General features: G+C 46.8%; 1 protein-coding gene across 2 annotated transcripts in view; it reads left to right on the top strand.

Moving 5' to 3' along the window:
- Positions 1 to 15,228, top strand: part of LOC146190102 (nucleoprotein TPR-like) — a 91,723-nt gene that overhangs the window by 59,704 nt on the left and 16,791 nt on the right. Inside the window, exons 30-44 of one of the 2 annotated variants that reach the window (XM_084604841.1) lie at positions 575 to 677; positions 3,881 to 3,973; positions 5,542 to 5,675; positions 5,852 to 5,916; positions 6,002 to 6,213; positions 7,258 to 7,476; positions 8,016 to 8,114; positions 8,257 to 8,329; positions 8,565 to 8,704; positions 8,865 to 8,983; positions 9,803 to 9,880; positions 10,125 to 10,233; positions 11,178 to 11,422; positions 12,084 to 12,187; positions 12,913 to 13,013. In XM_084604841.1, coding sequence (XP_084460967.1) covers positions 575 to 677; positions 3,881 to 3,973; positions 5,542 to 5,675; positions 5,852 to 5,916; positions 6,002 to 6,213; positions 7,258 to 7,476; positions 8,016 to 8,114; positions 8,257 to 8,329; positions 8,565 to 8,704; positions 8,865 to 8,983; positions 9,803 to 9,880; positions 10,125 to 10,233; positions 11,178 to 11,422; positions 12,084 to 12,187; positions 12,913 to 13,013 — 1,894 coding nt within the window. Of the gene's footprint in view, positions 1 to 574; positions 678 to 3,880; positions 3,974 to 5,541; positions 5,676 to 5,851; positions 5,917 to 6,001; positions 6,214 to 7,257; positions 7,477 to 8,015; positions 8,115 to 8,253; positions 8,330 to 8,564; positions 8,705 to 8,864; positions 8,984 to 9,802; positions 9,881 to 10,124; positions 10,234 to 11,177; positions 11,423 to 12,083; positions 12,188 to 12,912; positions 13,014 to 15,228 lie in introns of both variants that reach the window. The other variant, XM_084604840.1, reaches the window with a different exon arrangement.

Here is a 15,228-nt window from a genome sequence, read left to right as displayed (position 1 = left end):
TTGTATCATACGAGAATTCGCATCATCTCAATGAACGAAAATCGGTGTGCACAAGTATAGGAGAGGCATTCATACAGATCTCGTTATTGGCAAGATTTGTTCTTGGTCGCACAGCTCACCACTAGCAGCATGTACAGCTTGGCAGGCGACTGCAGTTAATGTCGGCGACGTACGAGCTGCACACCTCTGTGTACTTCTCACGGTATGTAAAGCATGACAGGAGATCTCTGTGTCGGCAGTGTGCGAGCTGCACTGTGCCATAACTGCTCCCTGTGCGTACAGCATAACTAGCGATTCTGAAATCAATGATTTGCGGGTCGTGCACACTTGCCGTGGCCAGCTTAGTGCAACGCGTAGCGCAACTGGCAATTGTGACATTTGTGATGTTATCCGGGCTAAGCATTACCACAAACTGCTCACGGTGCATACAGCGCGACTTGCGAAGGACTCAGTGGTGTGCGGGCGGTGCTTAGTGCTCAAGGCTGTGGTCACGGTAGCTGAAAGTCGGTGGTTTACTTGTGATTGGTTAACCGGGTGGGACGCTGTGGATGACGCTGGCCTTGGCTCCTTGCAGGAGAGTGTGCAGCTGACTGCAGAGAAGGAGCAGGCCAACAGTGCAGCCAACCATGCCAAGGGCCTCATCCTGCAGGCACGCAAGCGCATAGCCGACTTCAACAGTGAGTGCTCAGTTTTTTGTTACGAGAAATGCATGTAGTATATATTATTCAAATAGCTTCTGAAGGTTGTTCTTTTTTTTTTTTTATCATCATTATAGAACACAGATTCATATACCAACTATGTATTCAGACGCCCAATTTTCTGGATCTGCCTGATTATTGGGACTCTGCCATGACACTGTCGCCCGCTCCATTCAGTCAATGTATAACGGTAGCCGAAATTTTCATGTTTGTAAATTTTTGTCGTTCCATTTTCTGGACTTCTCTCGATCGCTGGTGAAAAGCTAAGGAAAATTGTCACAAAATTGCTGCAGTTGCGCTCTCTGCAACCTCGAATCCACATTTCACGCATCACATTTCTCGAATCCACATTTCACGCATTTCACGCAGAGTGTAGCATGCCTGCTACACTCTCGATAACAGGTACCGCTAGATGTGGCGAGTTAAGGGGAGTTAACCCCTTAACCGTTTCGGACGAGCTGTGCTCGTCCTTGCAAAGCTGTCCCCAAACCGTTTTGGACGACTACCGTATTTACTCGCATAATGATCGCACTTGCGTAATGATCGCACCCCTGAATTTTGAGGTCAAAATTCCATTTTTTAAATTCCCCGCGTAATGATCGCACCCCGAACATGGAGCCGCCTGGTGGTTGATCTGCAGTCATCCCGCAGCGAATGCATTCCGACGAGTTCCCAACCTAGTCTAGTAACGTTGGAGTTCCCATGATTCCATGCTTTGCGGCGTTCGCCATTTTGCAATTTGGCAGTGTCGTAGCGTGCTTTGTGTTTTTGTGCGAGTTTACGCCATTTCACCATGGGGCGGTATGCCAGTTACACCGCCGCGTTCAAGCTCAAGGCTGTCGACTATGCACTGGAGCATGGCAACCGCGCTGCTGGTAGGCATTTCGGTGTGGACGAAATGAGGATACGCTATTGGAAGAAGCAGCGCCAGAAGCTGATGGCTACGAACAAGACACGGCGGGCTTTCCGTGGACCCAAAACGGGCAAGTTCCCTCGTGTTGAGGAGGCGGTCCTAGAATACGTGAGGGACCTGCGCAAGGATGGTTGTGCAGTGTCATTAGAAATGATACAGACGCAGGCACGCACAACTGCCAGGAAGCTGGGAATCGCCGCAAAGGATTTCCGCGCTAGCTCCGGTAGGATGACTCGCTTTATGCGACGAAATGGACTTTCCCTGAGGCGGTGGACATCGTTGTGCCAGCGGCTCCCAGCCGCGTATGAAAGCAAAGTGATCGACTTCCATCACTTCGTCACTAGGCTTCGCGAAAAATGCGGTTACCTCATTTCGCAAATTGGAAGCGCCGATCAAACTCCACTGACGTTCGACATGCCCCGGAATACAACTGTGAACGAGAAGGGTGCTCGCAGCGTCCTCGTGAAGACGTCTGGCGCAGAAAAACAGCGATGCACAGTCATGCTTGCTGTGACGCCCGACGGGCGGAAGCTGCCACCATACGTGATCTTCAAACGGAAGACTATTCCGAAGGGAAACTTTCCCCGTGGCATCCATATACGTGCACAGATGAAAGGGTGGATGACTGCAGACCTGATGGTCGACTGGATCAAGACTGTTTGGGGAAGAAGACCAGGAGCATTTCTGCTTCCCTCGCTTCTGGTTTTGGACAGTTTTAGGGGTCACCTTGTGGACAGCATGCGTGCCAAGCTGTAAGAGCTGCGCACGGACATTGCAGTCATTCCTGACGGCCTGACTTCGCTGCTGCAGCCTCTCGACGTGTCTTTGAACAAACCGTTCAAGGACAACGTTCGACGACTTTATGCTGAGTGGATGGCGATGGGCCAGCATGATTTGACGCCGAGCGGAAAGATTAGAAGGCCATCCGTGGAGATGCTGTGCTCGTGGATCACAGAAGCGTGGAGCAGTATCCCCGACGAGGTAGTGGCTAAGAGTTTTAAGAAGACAGGCATATCTAACGCTTTGGATGGAACGGAAGATGACTTCCTGTGGGATTATGAAGATGCTCCCAGCGACGATACTGCCGTTTCCGATGAGTCGTGCAGCAGTGAAAGCGAGGATGGCGAGGATTCAGACTGATTAGAGTACTGACGAAAAAAAATAAATGGGCATTGTGCACTCCATGTGATGCTTAATGTGCGTGTTTATTGCGAAGGTAAGCCTTACTCAGCTTTTATTTTTGGTTGTAATCGAGATATATGTTCTAAGACGTCTGACCTGCAACTTGTTTGCGTTTTCGGTGCTCAAAAATTTTTTGTAGAAAATTTACCCCGCGTAATGATCGCACCCCGAAATTTGCGTCAGTATTTTAAAAAAAAAAGTGCGATCATTATGCGAGTAAAATAGCTCGTCCTCGCTGAATAGGTTCTTCCCTTCAGCGTTTAGAACGAGCAGCGCTCGTTTGTGGCTTAGATGGCATTTTGCTCGACAGATGGCAGAATTCACCTGTTAACTTCGTTTTTTTCTACCACAAACATATTTTACGTATGGCAACATAATAACCAAAATCACCACTAAAAAAATAAGCAGTTTTGTTAAGAAATTTGTTGATATAACAAAACGGTGAAGGGGTTAAATGGGCTCGTTACTCCCCGAAGTAGGGCGGCCTGCGCCGTGTGCTGCTATCACGTGACCATAAGCAGAGTTGCGGCAGCACGAGTCTGCTTGCAGATGGCATTACATGAGCACAGAAGAAAAAAATATTGAGCACTTGTCTAGTGCCCTGAAAAGTGCCTGTGGCCAACTAGCAGACTTTTTTCTAACAGTTTCTAACATTGTTCCTAACTAACAGGTCTGCTTGTTTCACTATATTTTTCAGTGCACCAGGTGCTCCAACAAAAGCTCGACCTCCAAGAAAGCTTTACTTGAAATATTGTTTCCTTTGGTCTTTTGAATGGCCATATCCAAATCAATCTCTCAAGTTGTGGCAAAATGATCATTGATGATAGACTTCATTATGTTCTATAATTTCTCCGATATTGCTTATTTGCCAAGAATAGTATTAATGGAGTGCGCATTTATTCTATGCTTTAACACTGGCAGGCTTACTATATTCATATCGGTTTGTTCTGGCACTATGAGCTGCACATAACAAGGGCGGGAAGGCACGCCGCAATGACTGCAAGGTATGAGAGGTCACTGACATTAGCCACTAGGTTCTTGTATCGTTGCTGCGTCCAATGCTTCATGTGTTCTCATTGTGACGCAGCCAAGAACGAGGCCCTGACCAAGGAGAACCAGTCGCTGAAGCAGAACCTGGAAGGCCTGAACCAGCGCATTGCCTCCATGGAGCAGATGAAGCGTGAGTTCGTATTTTCATAGTACATTGTCACAGCTGTCTTTGCTGTGTTGTGTGAATCATTCAGGAGTCCAATATGGCATTGAGCTGCTTCATGGGGCCTCCATGCACCAGTTATAAGTGGTAGAGTGCCAGCGGCTATGAGAGGAGTGCCTGCCATGGCTTTCTCGGCTCATCTGGTAGCGCTAGCCTTACATCTGCGCACCCCCACCACGTATCTCCCTCCGCACCGGTCATCAGCAGCAAGTGTCCCGACCTCGCGCCCGCACCACTACATTTTCTTCATTATTCTTCCCCCGGACTGCCAACGACTGGAACGGCCTTCCCCGAGAACTTGCTGCTATCACATGTCCATCTTTATTTCTTATTTATTTATTTATTTATTTACGAATCACACGTGTACGTGTGATTGAACGAATCACACGTGTACTTGCGCAGTGAAAATCTTGTATTTGTATAACTTACTTACACATATATGTTACCTATTCTGTTTTTCATTTCTGTGCGCCCCACCCCTTATGTAATACCCTCTAATGAGGGTCTTGAAGTTTGCTTTATCATGCAGTAATTGGGTGGGCGTCATCTGCTACCAAAAAATCATTTCAATGTGTGGTATCAGCAAACGCGTTTTGAAGAGAACGATGCTAAACGCCGGCACCATGATTGTGGCTGACCGCTTGCTTTCTTTGGTGATTGATGGCTGGAAATGGATGACTCTCTTAAAAAAAAAAAAATCTGAGTTGAGTTCATTACGTGATTAAATACGGCATTTTCGGTTAGCATTGTTCCGATTGGCCAGTGACGTCGTGGCATGACGCGTCCTAAAGCTTCTGCACCACGGGTTTTGTATGCACGCTCGCAGATTTTAAACTGCCTGTGAAATTTGTGCGTAAAAGGGCAAATCTAGAGTACAGTGTGACTGGGCTGAAGTTTTAATTGTCATCTGATTTTCAAGGTGGCTGCTGGTACATGCATGCAATGCACGAGGACTTTGCTAAATCGAAATTTTGGCATAAAACTACTTCGTTAAACTGCGAAAAAAAAAAAAAGAATATATGGTTTTCAATGGGGCAGAGATTGAAAAATATAAAAAAAAATTGTTACATCCCAAATTTCACTACATTGGGGTTTGTTATGTCAAGGCTTAACTGTATAGGTTGAATTTGGGTATTCCCAATTCTGGTGCAGAGTCTACCATCTCTGCATCGCACCCCCTCTCTCCTTTTTTTTTCAAATTAACTGGGCCAGGGCCGCCAGCTTCCACTTCAAATTAATCATTGAAAATTTTCTTTACCAATTCAGAGAGCGCCAAAATTACACAAATGACTCAGGATTTCATGTTAACTGAGGTTAAAATCGCCAAGATTTTCTACACGGGCAGACACATCGAAGGCGAGGACCAGGCAACTCTTAGTACTGTTCATTGTCATCCAATCCTTTTCCGGGCATGTCTTTCTTTTTTTTTTTTCTTGACATTCCTGTTTCATCTGTCGAATTTGGTAACTCTGTGAGCTTTACCACTTTGCCCCTGGTGTCTGTGGAGAGTGCTTAGCAAGCGTATATTAATGCAGAGGAGAGCACGCTACGCGAGAGCAGCCTGCGGTCGCAGTTCGAGGGCCGGCTGCTGCGGCAGGAGAAAGAGATGCGGGACACGCGCGATGCCCTCGACCGCGCTCAGCGCCAGGTGGACGAGCTCACCCAGAAGGTGAGGGGCTGCCACCTTCTTTCCCATTTATCTCTCCTGCCGGAAGCATCAAAGGTCATCGCTTGCTGGAACCATAGTTTTTATCATACAGTGCTCAGCTGGAATCGAAATGCGCTTCGCCTTCCCCCTAAGCAGTGAGCTGAGTGCACTGGTGTGTTCTGTGCACCATGATGCAGCTGAATCAGCAGCAGCAGAAGCAGGTCAAGCCCACCATGGTGACAGCACCCGTGGAGAGGGCAGGGTGAGTAGAAGGCACCATCTCACTCTCGTGTTGGTCTGATTTTAGTCGGCATTGCCTGTATGGATCACAATCTATTCTGCTGCAGTGGCCACAGCAGTGGGGCCCCCAGTGAGCCCGTGACTGCCAATGTGCGACCACTGACTCCGCCTCCGCAGAGCACCGTAGCTCTGCAGCGCCCCGGCCCAAGCGGGGCGCGGCTGACCCCGACTGCCAGCATCCGGCCCATCACCCAGACTACCCGACTGGTAGCTGTGGCACCGACTGCACCTTTGCCAGCAGCTACCACACCGCCCGAAGGTGTGGGACGCACCAGTTCTGAATTGGGGTGTGCGTTAAAGGGACCGAGTGAAAAGAAGAAAAAAAGGCTGGAAATTTGTGTTTTGTAGAGTCGCATTGAGATAAGGCAGAGGCCTTTCCTAGCTTATCAGTGACGTGTGCAGAAGGGGACTGTCCGCTGAATGCGTGACCAAAAGACATATCCAGAGCCAATCTGACACAATCCGCAAAAGCAAAAAAGAGACAGTACTGAATCTGGTCATGATTACTTGGCTGCAATGCCTTAATGACGTTGCATAGTGACCAGCTACTTTAGTTGTTTCCCTGAATTCAAGTTATAGCCAAAAATTCATTCCAGAATCCATATAACAAGCCAATACTGAAGTCAGTCATGATTAATTGGCGTAAGGCCTTAATGACATCCATAATGACTAGTCCCATTATTCATATTGTGCCATAGCCCAGAATCTAATCTAGATTCCACATAAGCCAATACCAAATTGAGTCATGATTAATTGGCTATAACACCTTAATGCCAATGGGTAATGACTTGCGGCATTTGTCATAGCGCTAATCCAAATCGTAGCCAACAATGCAATTCAGAATCCACATAACAAGCCAACATGATGCCAGACGCCCCTGTGCGCTTTCAAATTACAACACATAAGGAGACTTGAGCATCCCTTGAAATATTTTTTAGCTTGTTGCTGGGCTAGTGGTACCTACATTAGAAGGGCAGAAAAATGGCAGAGGAGGGCTTCCCTATGTCACTCTCTCCTGTCCATGTTTCTTTGCACTTTTCTAACCATTCAAAGTAAGATTTCATGTCTATACCTTCACAACTGCACGTTCAAGTTTGGTTTATTCAGAGCAGACTTGATCGGCAGTGCACGGAAGCTTCGAGGGGTCATGGTGTCTGATGTGACTGTTTACAGACGGCATCTTTGTTCAAACCCCAAGTCGCAGTGGTGCACTGATTGATGTAGTCTAGAATGGTGCAAGTCATTAGTAATGTCGTCGATGCGTCTCTCGGTCGTTCCACATGCTGTGCTCTGGGTAATGCAGCGGAGGTGCAGAGCCCTGCGTCATCAGCTGCACCGGCACCGGCTCTTGTGCCGGCACCTGTCCCTGTACCAGCAGCGACGCCCACTGTCACGGTGGTGGTATCCACTGCGTCAGCACCGGTGGCGGCCGTGCAGCAGGCAGAGGTGCAGCCGGCCACGGCGGCTGTGGCACCTGTCCAAGAGGCCAGCTCGGCGACCTCCGATGCTTCACCATTCCCCGGTGAGTCCTCACGGCGGAGCCCACCATCACCACTGCGTCCCTCGTAGCCTATGCCGCTTATTTGGGTCACTGTAAACTGTAAACCATATCTTTAACATCTGAAGCTGCTTCCAGAATGAACACTTGGCTACAAAGAGTGAAAGCATATCGTTTTTATTTCTTATTTTCAATACCGTCCATCATACTATCCATCAGTGATTTCAAACGTAGCCATCATCACTGACATTGTGGAAATAGTACTGAATACTCTGGAAAAAAAAAGTTTGAAAAACCGGATGCATGATTTTAGGCACTGTTTTTAGTCAAATCATTGAAGTCTGAACCAGTAAGGTTTTATTATCTCTGACATTATTTATTTTTCGTTGCCATGTTGTTCATTTTCCACAACCACAGTAGAGGACCTCAGTACAGGACTGTTATAATGCCTTATGCCTTTTTTGTATGGTGTTGAGCAAGTCTAGTCATACCAACTAGCCCCTGAGAATGCCATTCTGATGCTTGATTCGATTCTACTTCTCTGCCCTCTGCGATTTGCGCAGAAACGGACTCTTCTGGCATTGAGATCGTGGTGCCTACAAGTACCGTGTCCATTATTGTCACCCCTTCGACGCAAGTGGCAGAGCCCAGCAGTGCATCCGGTACGTTTAGCACCGCCTGTTAGCATTTTCGCCCTGCCAACGGCGTCTGTATCTTTGCCGTTTTCATAAGTGCACTCTCAGATGAAGGCCTCGTTCCTTTTTGTTGGAAGCTTTTTATTTTATACTTTGTCTTCAACAGCAGCTGATGAGGGCCCGTCCTCGGCAAGCGGAACTTCACGCAAGCGACCCCGAGACATGGATCAGGAGCCGTCCAGGTGCGTAGCGGTCGCAGGTCGCTTTGTTTTTACTGTGGCATGCTTTCATGATGAAAAAAAAAAAGGAAATTATAGAAAATCGCATTACACCAATTTCAAAGGGTGTGATCTGAAAGCTTCTCATCTGCATCTCGAGTGGTTGAGTTTATCCATCTTGAAACCTTTTGCTCCTCGGTTAGCTAGTTGTGCAGTGATGATCGCCGACGTAACGGGAAAGGGGGGAACGGGTGTGCAGCTCGGATGCGCAGAGTCTTGGTTCCACGGCAGTGCGGGCGGAGTCTCCGCTCTCGAAGAAGCTGAAGCCGGTAGGGAGCATGGCCGAGGTGTCCACCCAAGAAGCGTCCCCATTGGCTGCTGCCGAGACTATTGAAGAAGGTGCGTGTTGTTGTGCACCTCTTGTAAATGTCCTTGTTTCGAGCAGTTTGCCAGCAGGTTTCGCACTTTCACCGCTGTTTCGAATAAAGTTGTCACTGTGGCAAGCTCCCGCATTGCAGCAGCGTCCATTTTGGATTTTCCTTCCTTTTTTTGCCGGCAGGAGTGTCAAGCTCACTGGCAGGCCCCAGTGTAGAAGAACCCCAGCAGTCCAGCCCAACGGACGATGCCATCGTGGTCGAGAGTGACGATGAGGAAGCTATAGAGGAAGAACAGCCAAAGGTCACTTTCTGCAGTCATCAGGCATTCTTTGCTTTCTATCAGTGACAGCTATGTTATTATCTTTTTTTTCTTTAGTATAGTTCTGAGCTATTCTTGCATTCTTTTGTGAACCTCGTTTTTTTATTTGAGAAGGTTGATATTTGATGTCCTGGAATGTGCAGTGTATGCCTCTCATAGCAGATGGAAGAGTCAGTTTCCTGGGTATTTGTTTGCAGTTGAATATTACATACAGCCCTTGGAGTTGAGCATCATTCCATTTGTTGTGAAGGCTGCACAGAAACGTTCACTCGAGTGCCTAATTACAAAATAATGCATTCAAAAGAATGTGCTGGCATTCGCAATGCGTGCACTCGCCATAGCGGCTGAGTGGCTCCTGAATTCCGATGTGCTGGATGTTCTGTGTTATAGGCTGAATACGTGGACACAAGTGCGGCACTTTGCTGGGTGCAGAAAGGGAAATGTCCTTGTATCTACTCTGGTGTAATCTAGGATTAGGGGGAATTGAAATTTGACGAGAGCATCCTATATAGAGCGTCATTCGTGCCTATAGTGCAGCTATGAGATGTCGACTTTGCAGAGTAGTCTGGCATTGGTGAGAATTTTTTTGAAATGAATAGAAAAAGGACTAGGAGAAGTATCAAATTAGAGCGAGCGTCATTTCATTACCAAGTGCTGTTTTATCGTTTTCTTTAAAAAGCGAAGCTGGGGAAATTTTCCTTGGTGACTTTGATATACATTCTAGAAATATGTGGCCAAAAAACAAAGGTATCTTTTTTCTTATTTTTATTGATGTGTTGTGGTTTTCGCTCTGTGGGACAGGTGGAACAGTTGGAGGGAACAGAATCTGGGATGGAGGATGATTACGAAGATGAAGAGATGAACGTCACCTGTGGCACGGTGAGTTTCAATGAGAGACAGTCGGTGAGCATGTTGCCGCGAGACGTCCTTTTTCATACTGTCACCAGAACGAATCTTGAGCTAGCACAGAGGCATGTGGTTGCCTGGCAGACGTTAGCAGGTTCAGTTGTGACCATAGCGGCGGCCACATTGTGGTGGGTTCCAAATGCGATAGTGGCTACATATTGATGTTTGTGGGCGTTTTGAAGAACCCTAGAGGATCAGCGTTAGCCCTAACTTGCAGGGCCGTGGTTCAGGGGAAGCAGATGTGCCGGAGGAGGACATGGCGGAACCGGAGTCTCTGGATGAAACCGAGCGAGAGATGGATGATGCCAGCGAGATCGAGATTGTGGGTAAGTGGGAGGAAATGGTTCAGTTTCTTCTCATGGCTCATGCATTTCTGGGCTGTGTCATGGGCAGTTGTGTTGTACGGACACAGCGGTAACATTCCCGAGATTAGTGATGTGGAGCACTAGTGGAAATTGTTTTCGAGGTCTAGGTAGCAGTAAGGGGGATGTGGGTTGGTTAATAGCATTTGGTTATCATTACTGACCCCAATGTAGTAAACCGGCATGTAGTGAGCACACAGTGTGAAACTGCATCCTTATTTCACTTGCCTCATATTTGTGGCCACGTTACACTGTGCTGGTATGCTACTTCCATGACACTCAAAAGTAAAAAAATGTGATGACTGGGAATAAATTTGCTCATGATAAGGATGCTTGAAGCAGGATGGAAGATGTCTTGAAGTTTTCTCTTCTTAACTAACACTGTGTACTAGCCAAATCACCAAACGACATTCATACCATCACTAGCAACTAGGGGAGGGCAAATATTGACTGATTGGTGCATGTTGGCAGTAAAAATGTTGTAACAGTTCTAACATGACGGAAGATCGGAGAGCAAGGCAGTGCGAGTGTCTCTCTTGTCCCGTCATGTTAGTCGCATCTTTACTGCTTCCCATACACCTTTATCTGAATGACGTTAAAACAGAAGCTTGGGCATGTTGGTAATCCATTGTGTAGAACAGCGCGAAAAAGAAAACGACAGGGACGAAGGAAGACAAGACGAGCGCTGACTTTCAACTGACAAGTTTATTGCATGCCTGCATCCATATATATGAACACGTTCACACAATAAAAGAAACAAGAACAACTAAACAAACACCTGAAAGTGTAAGAATGCAATCGAACCATGTGTCATCCAGAATTTCACAACGCATCATTTTCTCGTGTTCGTGTTTTTTCGCGCTGTTCTACACAATTTGTCTGAATACTTGGTGACGTGGTGTGTGCAGACCTCGGTGACGAGGCAGGTGAGGACAACGAAATGGAGGAGCCCCTGGCCGAAGAGGACGTGGACGTGCAGCAGGGCTCCTCTGTGCCCGTTGAAGAGGAAGAAGAGCTTCAGCCAGCTCCTCCTGTTGAGTCTTCTGCGGCGGAAGTGCCTCCCTCCCTGCTGGTTGCACCTCCGTTGCTTCAGCAGCAGCAGCAGCACAGGCTTTCGCTGCTGCCTCGTGTGCGCAATGAGCGACTGCCATCGGTGAGTTGCTGACTTCCCTGTTGCATTTTTTATCTGTTTTGTCAGTTTCGTTTCGTTATGTACGGTTGAACCTCATTATAATGAAGCAGTATTGAGTGCGAGAGTTTGTTCGTTATATTTCATGTTTGTTTCAGGAGTGTGCACGCAAATTTCGGCAAACAAGTTTGCTAATGTAACCGAGCAAAAGTGGCCTCTAATATGGACAACACAAATGGGCTGAAAATATGGTTTTTAAATTAAAATCTTAGTGTAAACATGAAATCTCTCCTTTTGTTCCGTGCTGGCGAGCGGAAACGAACACTCAAGTTGACATTTTTATTGCAGATTTATTTAAGACCCTAGACAGAGTGAACACAGCTGCTGCATCTGGTACAAAAGTAATCTCACAAGTGCGCCTCCTGTTCTTTCATGGGCCTCAGAGAATGGGTTGTGCATGCTTCTTTCGAGTTTTAGTTTGGCTTGGTTGGTAGGGCTTAACGTCACAAACCAACTCGGGCTATGGGAGACTCCGTAGTAGAGGGCTTTGGAAATTTCGACTACCTGGGGTTCTTTAAGAGTTTTAGCCTTTTTGATGGTTCTGCCAAAGAGTAGTCTTGTGTCAGATTAAGACCACTCTGTGTTCAAGTCCCCCGTTATTCACTGTGTTTGTCCAACCTTGCAGAGTCAGAGTGCAGCCGGCTTCGAAGAGGGCGATGACAGCATCGTGCCCAGCACGCCAACGCTGTTCGTGCCGCGCAGGACTGACGGCTTTGCTGAGGCTGTCGGGTGAGAGTTGTGACCAGAGTTTGATTGTTATCTAGAGTTATGTTATGTTAGAGTTGAATCAGTGCCATCTTTAAAGCAACTTCTTTTTTGCCGTCAGTTGCTTCGGAGAGGGTGGTCTGCCGTGCATGATAGAAGGGGAGAGTTGTTCTTATTCCCTAGATTTCTACTAAGTGTATAAGTGTATAATAGGGGTGTGTGAATATTGTCAGTTTTCTAATACATAGCGAATATAATTCTAATGGGGATAAAATGCCTTCTAATATCAAATCAAATATCGAATTATGATCAGTGAAGAAAATTAAATTAATAATGTCGAGCCCACTTATAACGGCCCTACTTAAGACGAACGCTCGCTTATAATGAACAAGTCCGGTGCGACCGTCAAAATATACATTAGGGCTATGGCGCTCTGTCTCGGCTACAACGAACATCTGTCCGACTAGCCGATCGGCTACAGCGAACGCCTTGGTGCCGCAGACCACTTTCTACATGCTGAGATCCGTCGATCCTGTGCTCTGCAAGCCGTGACAATCGGCATTCCCGATTCCCCCGCAGCATTTCGCCCTAGGCATGAGGGGTTTCACCTAGTTCGCACACTGTGTGCGCATGAGTTCGATGGAGCCTGCATCATATATGTTCGGAACGCTTTGATTACATTGAGTAGTTTCTGAGCCTGTCTCGTGATTCCGAAATTTTTGTCCCTCACCCCGTATCCCCGTCTGCAGCTCTCCACACGTGCCCCACGGTGGTTTTGTCTTTGGAGCATCATCCGAGGGCCAGTCTGCACCAGAGCCATCTGGTCTGTCGCAGCTCGCCTCACAAGAAGGTATCTGCCCGCTGTGCAATGCCGCATTCCACTACCAACAGCGAGTGGGGGAAAAACAATTATGGCTGGTTAATGTTCCTTCATAATATGAGATCTAGTGTTTGCTACCTTCAGCGTTGAATGTGTCGTCTGCCGCTCCAATTTACGAAACTGTAATGCAGAATAGTGCCATGCCCTTTTTTTTTCCCCCTTTTTAGAGCACATTTCTTGGGTGCTCATTCTTGTATTGCGCTTCATAGTCGTTTTTGTGCATTGTAGGTGGCGTAATGTCCACCTGCCAATTGTAGCAGGTTGCAGCACAGCGCAGCACCACCTGCCTTGGCGATCAGCTTGTAGAATGGGAAGGTGGAAATCGTCTCTCTGCATTTTTGGGAGGCAGGGAAGGGAGCGAGAGGCATCAAGTGGCCTAGTGGATTGGGCAGTGTGGTGAGAGTGACGGAACGCGGAATGGAGCTACCGGGGGCAGAACCTGGAGAGTAGCTACCATAAAGGAGGCAGTGGCAAAAGCTAGGATGCGGTGCAGCAACGCTTCCTCTATAGTCAAGAATTGGGAAAGGATTGAGTGCCAGTTGGAGGATAGTTTGTGGAAAACAAAGGGTAGGCTCTCACTGAACATATATAAAATGTGTTTCTCTCAAATTCTTACTTCTGCATACTGTCAGAAAGCTAAAACACCCAAAGGGCTGCGCTCAAATTTTGCATTACTAAGTATGTAATCATGCACTAATTTTTTTTTTCCTTGCTCATTTATCTTTCGTGTCACGTTAACGAATCTGCAGAACCAAGAGATGTGCCCCTTAACAGCTCGTGCTGTAAAGTAATTGCTATGTATTTGTATCCAGAGCTAGAACTAAGCATGCCATGGCAGAAACTAATGCCAACATTCAATGTAGTCATTAGAAGTATGTGCACTGCAGTAATATGTTGTACTAGTGACCGTCTTTCTCTCTACCAAGTCCCAGGCATCTGCGTCCATTGAAGGCTTCTGAATGCACTGCAAAGCACAATCAAACCCAGATATATCGAACTCAAAGGGGATCGCGAAATAGTTGGATATATCGATAATTTGATATACAGAAATCGGCTTGAGACGCCACTTGCGATCGCAAAAAATGATACCGTGTTTGTCGCATAATCAACCCACTCGCATATGAACCCATCCTCCACTTTCGTTCCGAAGAAATTTTAAAAAAAAAAGCGCTTCCCTCCGTTTCGGCCGTCGCATCCACAGCTCATTTATTGGCAGTGTGCCAAGATTCTGCGCAGTGATAACATCACAGCGTGTTTATCTTTTGACTATGCTTTGATAGATCCTGCACTGGCGGGGAGCGAACTTGGCAGAGTGTCCGTGATGATTTGATTGCACAAGCCTGGTCCGATTTATCATGCCGTTGTTGGAGCGAGCAGTCTACTGCCACAAAATCAATGGAAAGCGTGATAACTGCAAATTCCGTTTAACAGTTTCCTGTCTGCAGGAAAAAGAGTGGTCTTTGGGTGGTGTCATTAATATTTTTTTCTTTAACAAAACTTGTTTTGTACAGGAGTGTTTAGTATCAAATTGTAGAGGAGGAATTCCTTTTCACAATGGTATTAGTGACAATCAACATATTTATTGAATACTAATTGGTAAAAATGAATTATCAGCAAAAAATTGTAGTTAAAGAAACAAACACACAAAAGCATAAAAGTTTCTTGATACAAATAAAACATTAAAAAATTTCAAAATAATACATTTTTTACAACTGGGACCAATGCAACATTGCAGCAAGCAAATTCTAGCTTTCTGTGTACATTATTCGCTGAGTTGGGAAAGAAAGCAGTAGTCGAGGTCGACCCCTGACTTTTCTCCAGCAGAAAACATGATTCCTTACGCTGCCAGCGGCAAGTAATACTGCCCAAAAGATGTCGATCTTTCGATCAGCGTGTAGCAAAAGTGAAATATTTTGGGGAGCGAACACGAAACTTCTTGAGGCCTGGCTGTAGACGTTCCAGGTTGGTTTGACATAGTTTTGCGGTCAGTGCTAAAGTCTGAAGAGCTGAATTTGTTTTTCGAGTCATCACTGCTGCTGTTAGCATCCAAAAACAAGCTTCTCGATTCGCCAACTTCTGTGAAACCGCATTGTTTCCGAGCAGCAGGAGCACGCAGCGTCGACGCCGTTATCTAAACAAGAGCGCTGATCACCTGACTCTGGAGACCATCTGGACGTACATACAC

The sequence above is a fragment of the Amblyomma maculatum genome, chromosome 5 (genome assembly GCF_055883805.1).
Source record: "Amblyomma maculatum isolate TAMU_Amacu chromosome 5, ASM5588380v1, whole genome shotgun sequence".
In the NCBI taxonomy this organism is placed as follows: domain Eukaryota; kingdom Metazoa; phylum Arthropoda; class Arachnida; order Ixodida; family Ixodidae; genus Amblyomma; species Amblyomma maculatum.
Note: the sequence above shows the minus strand (reverse complement) of the source record. Positions and strands in the feature narration are given on the sequence as shown.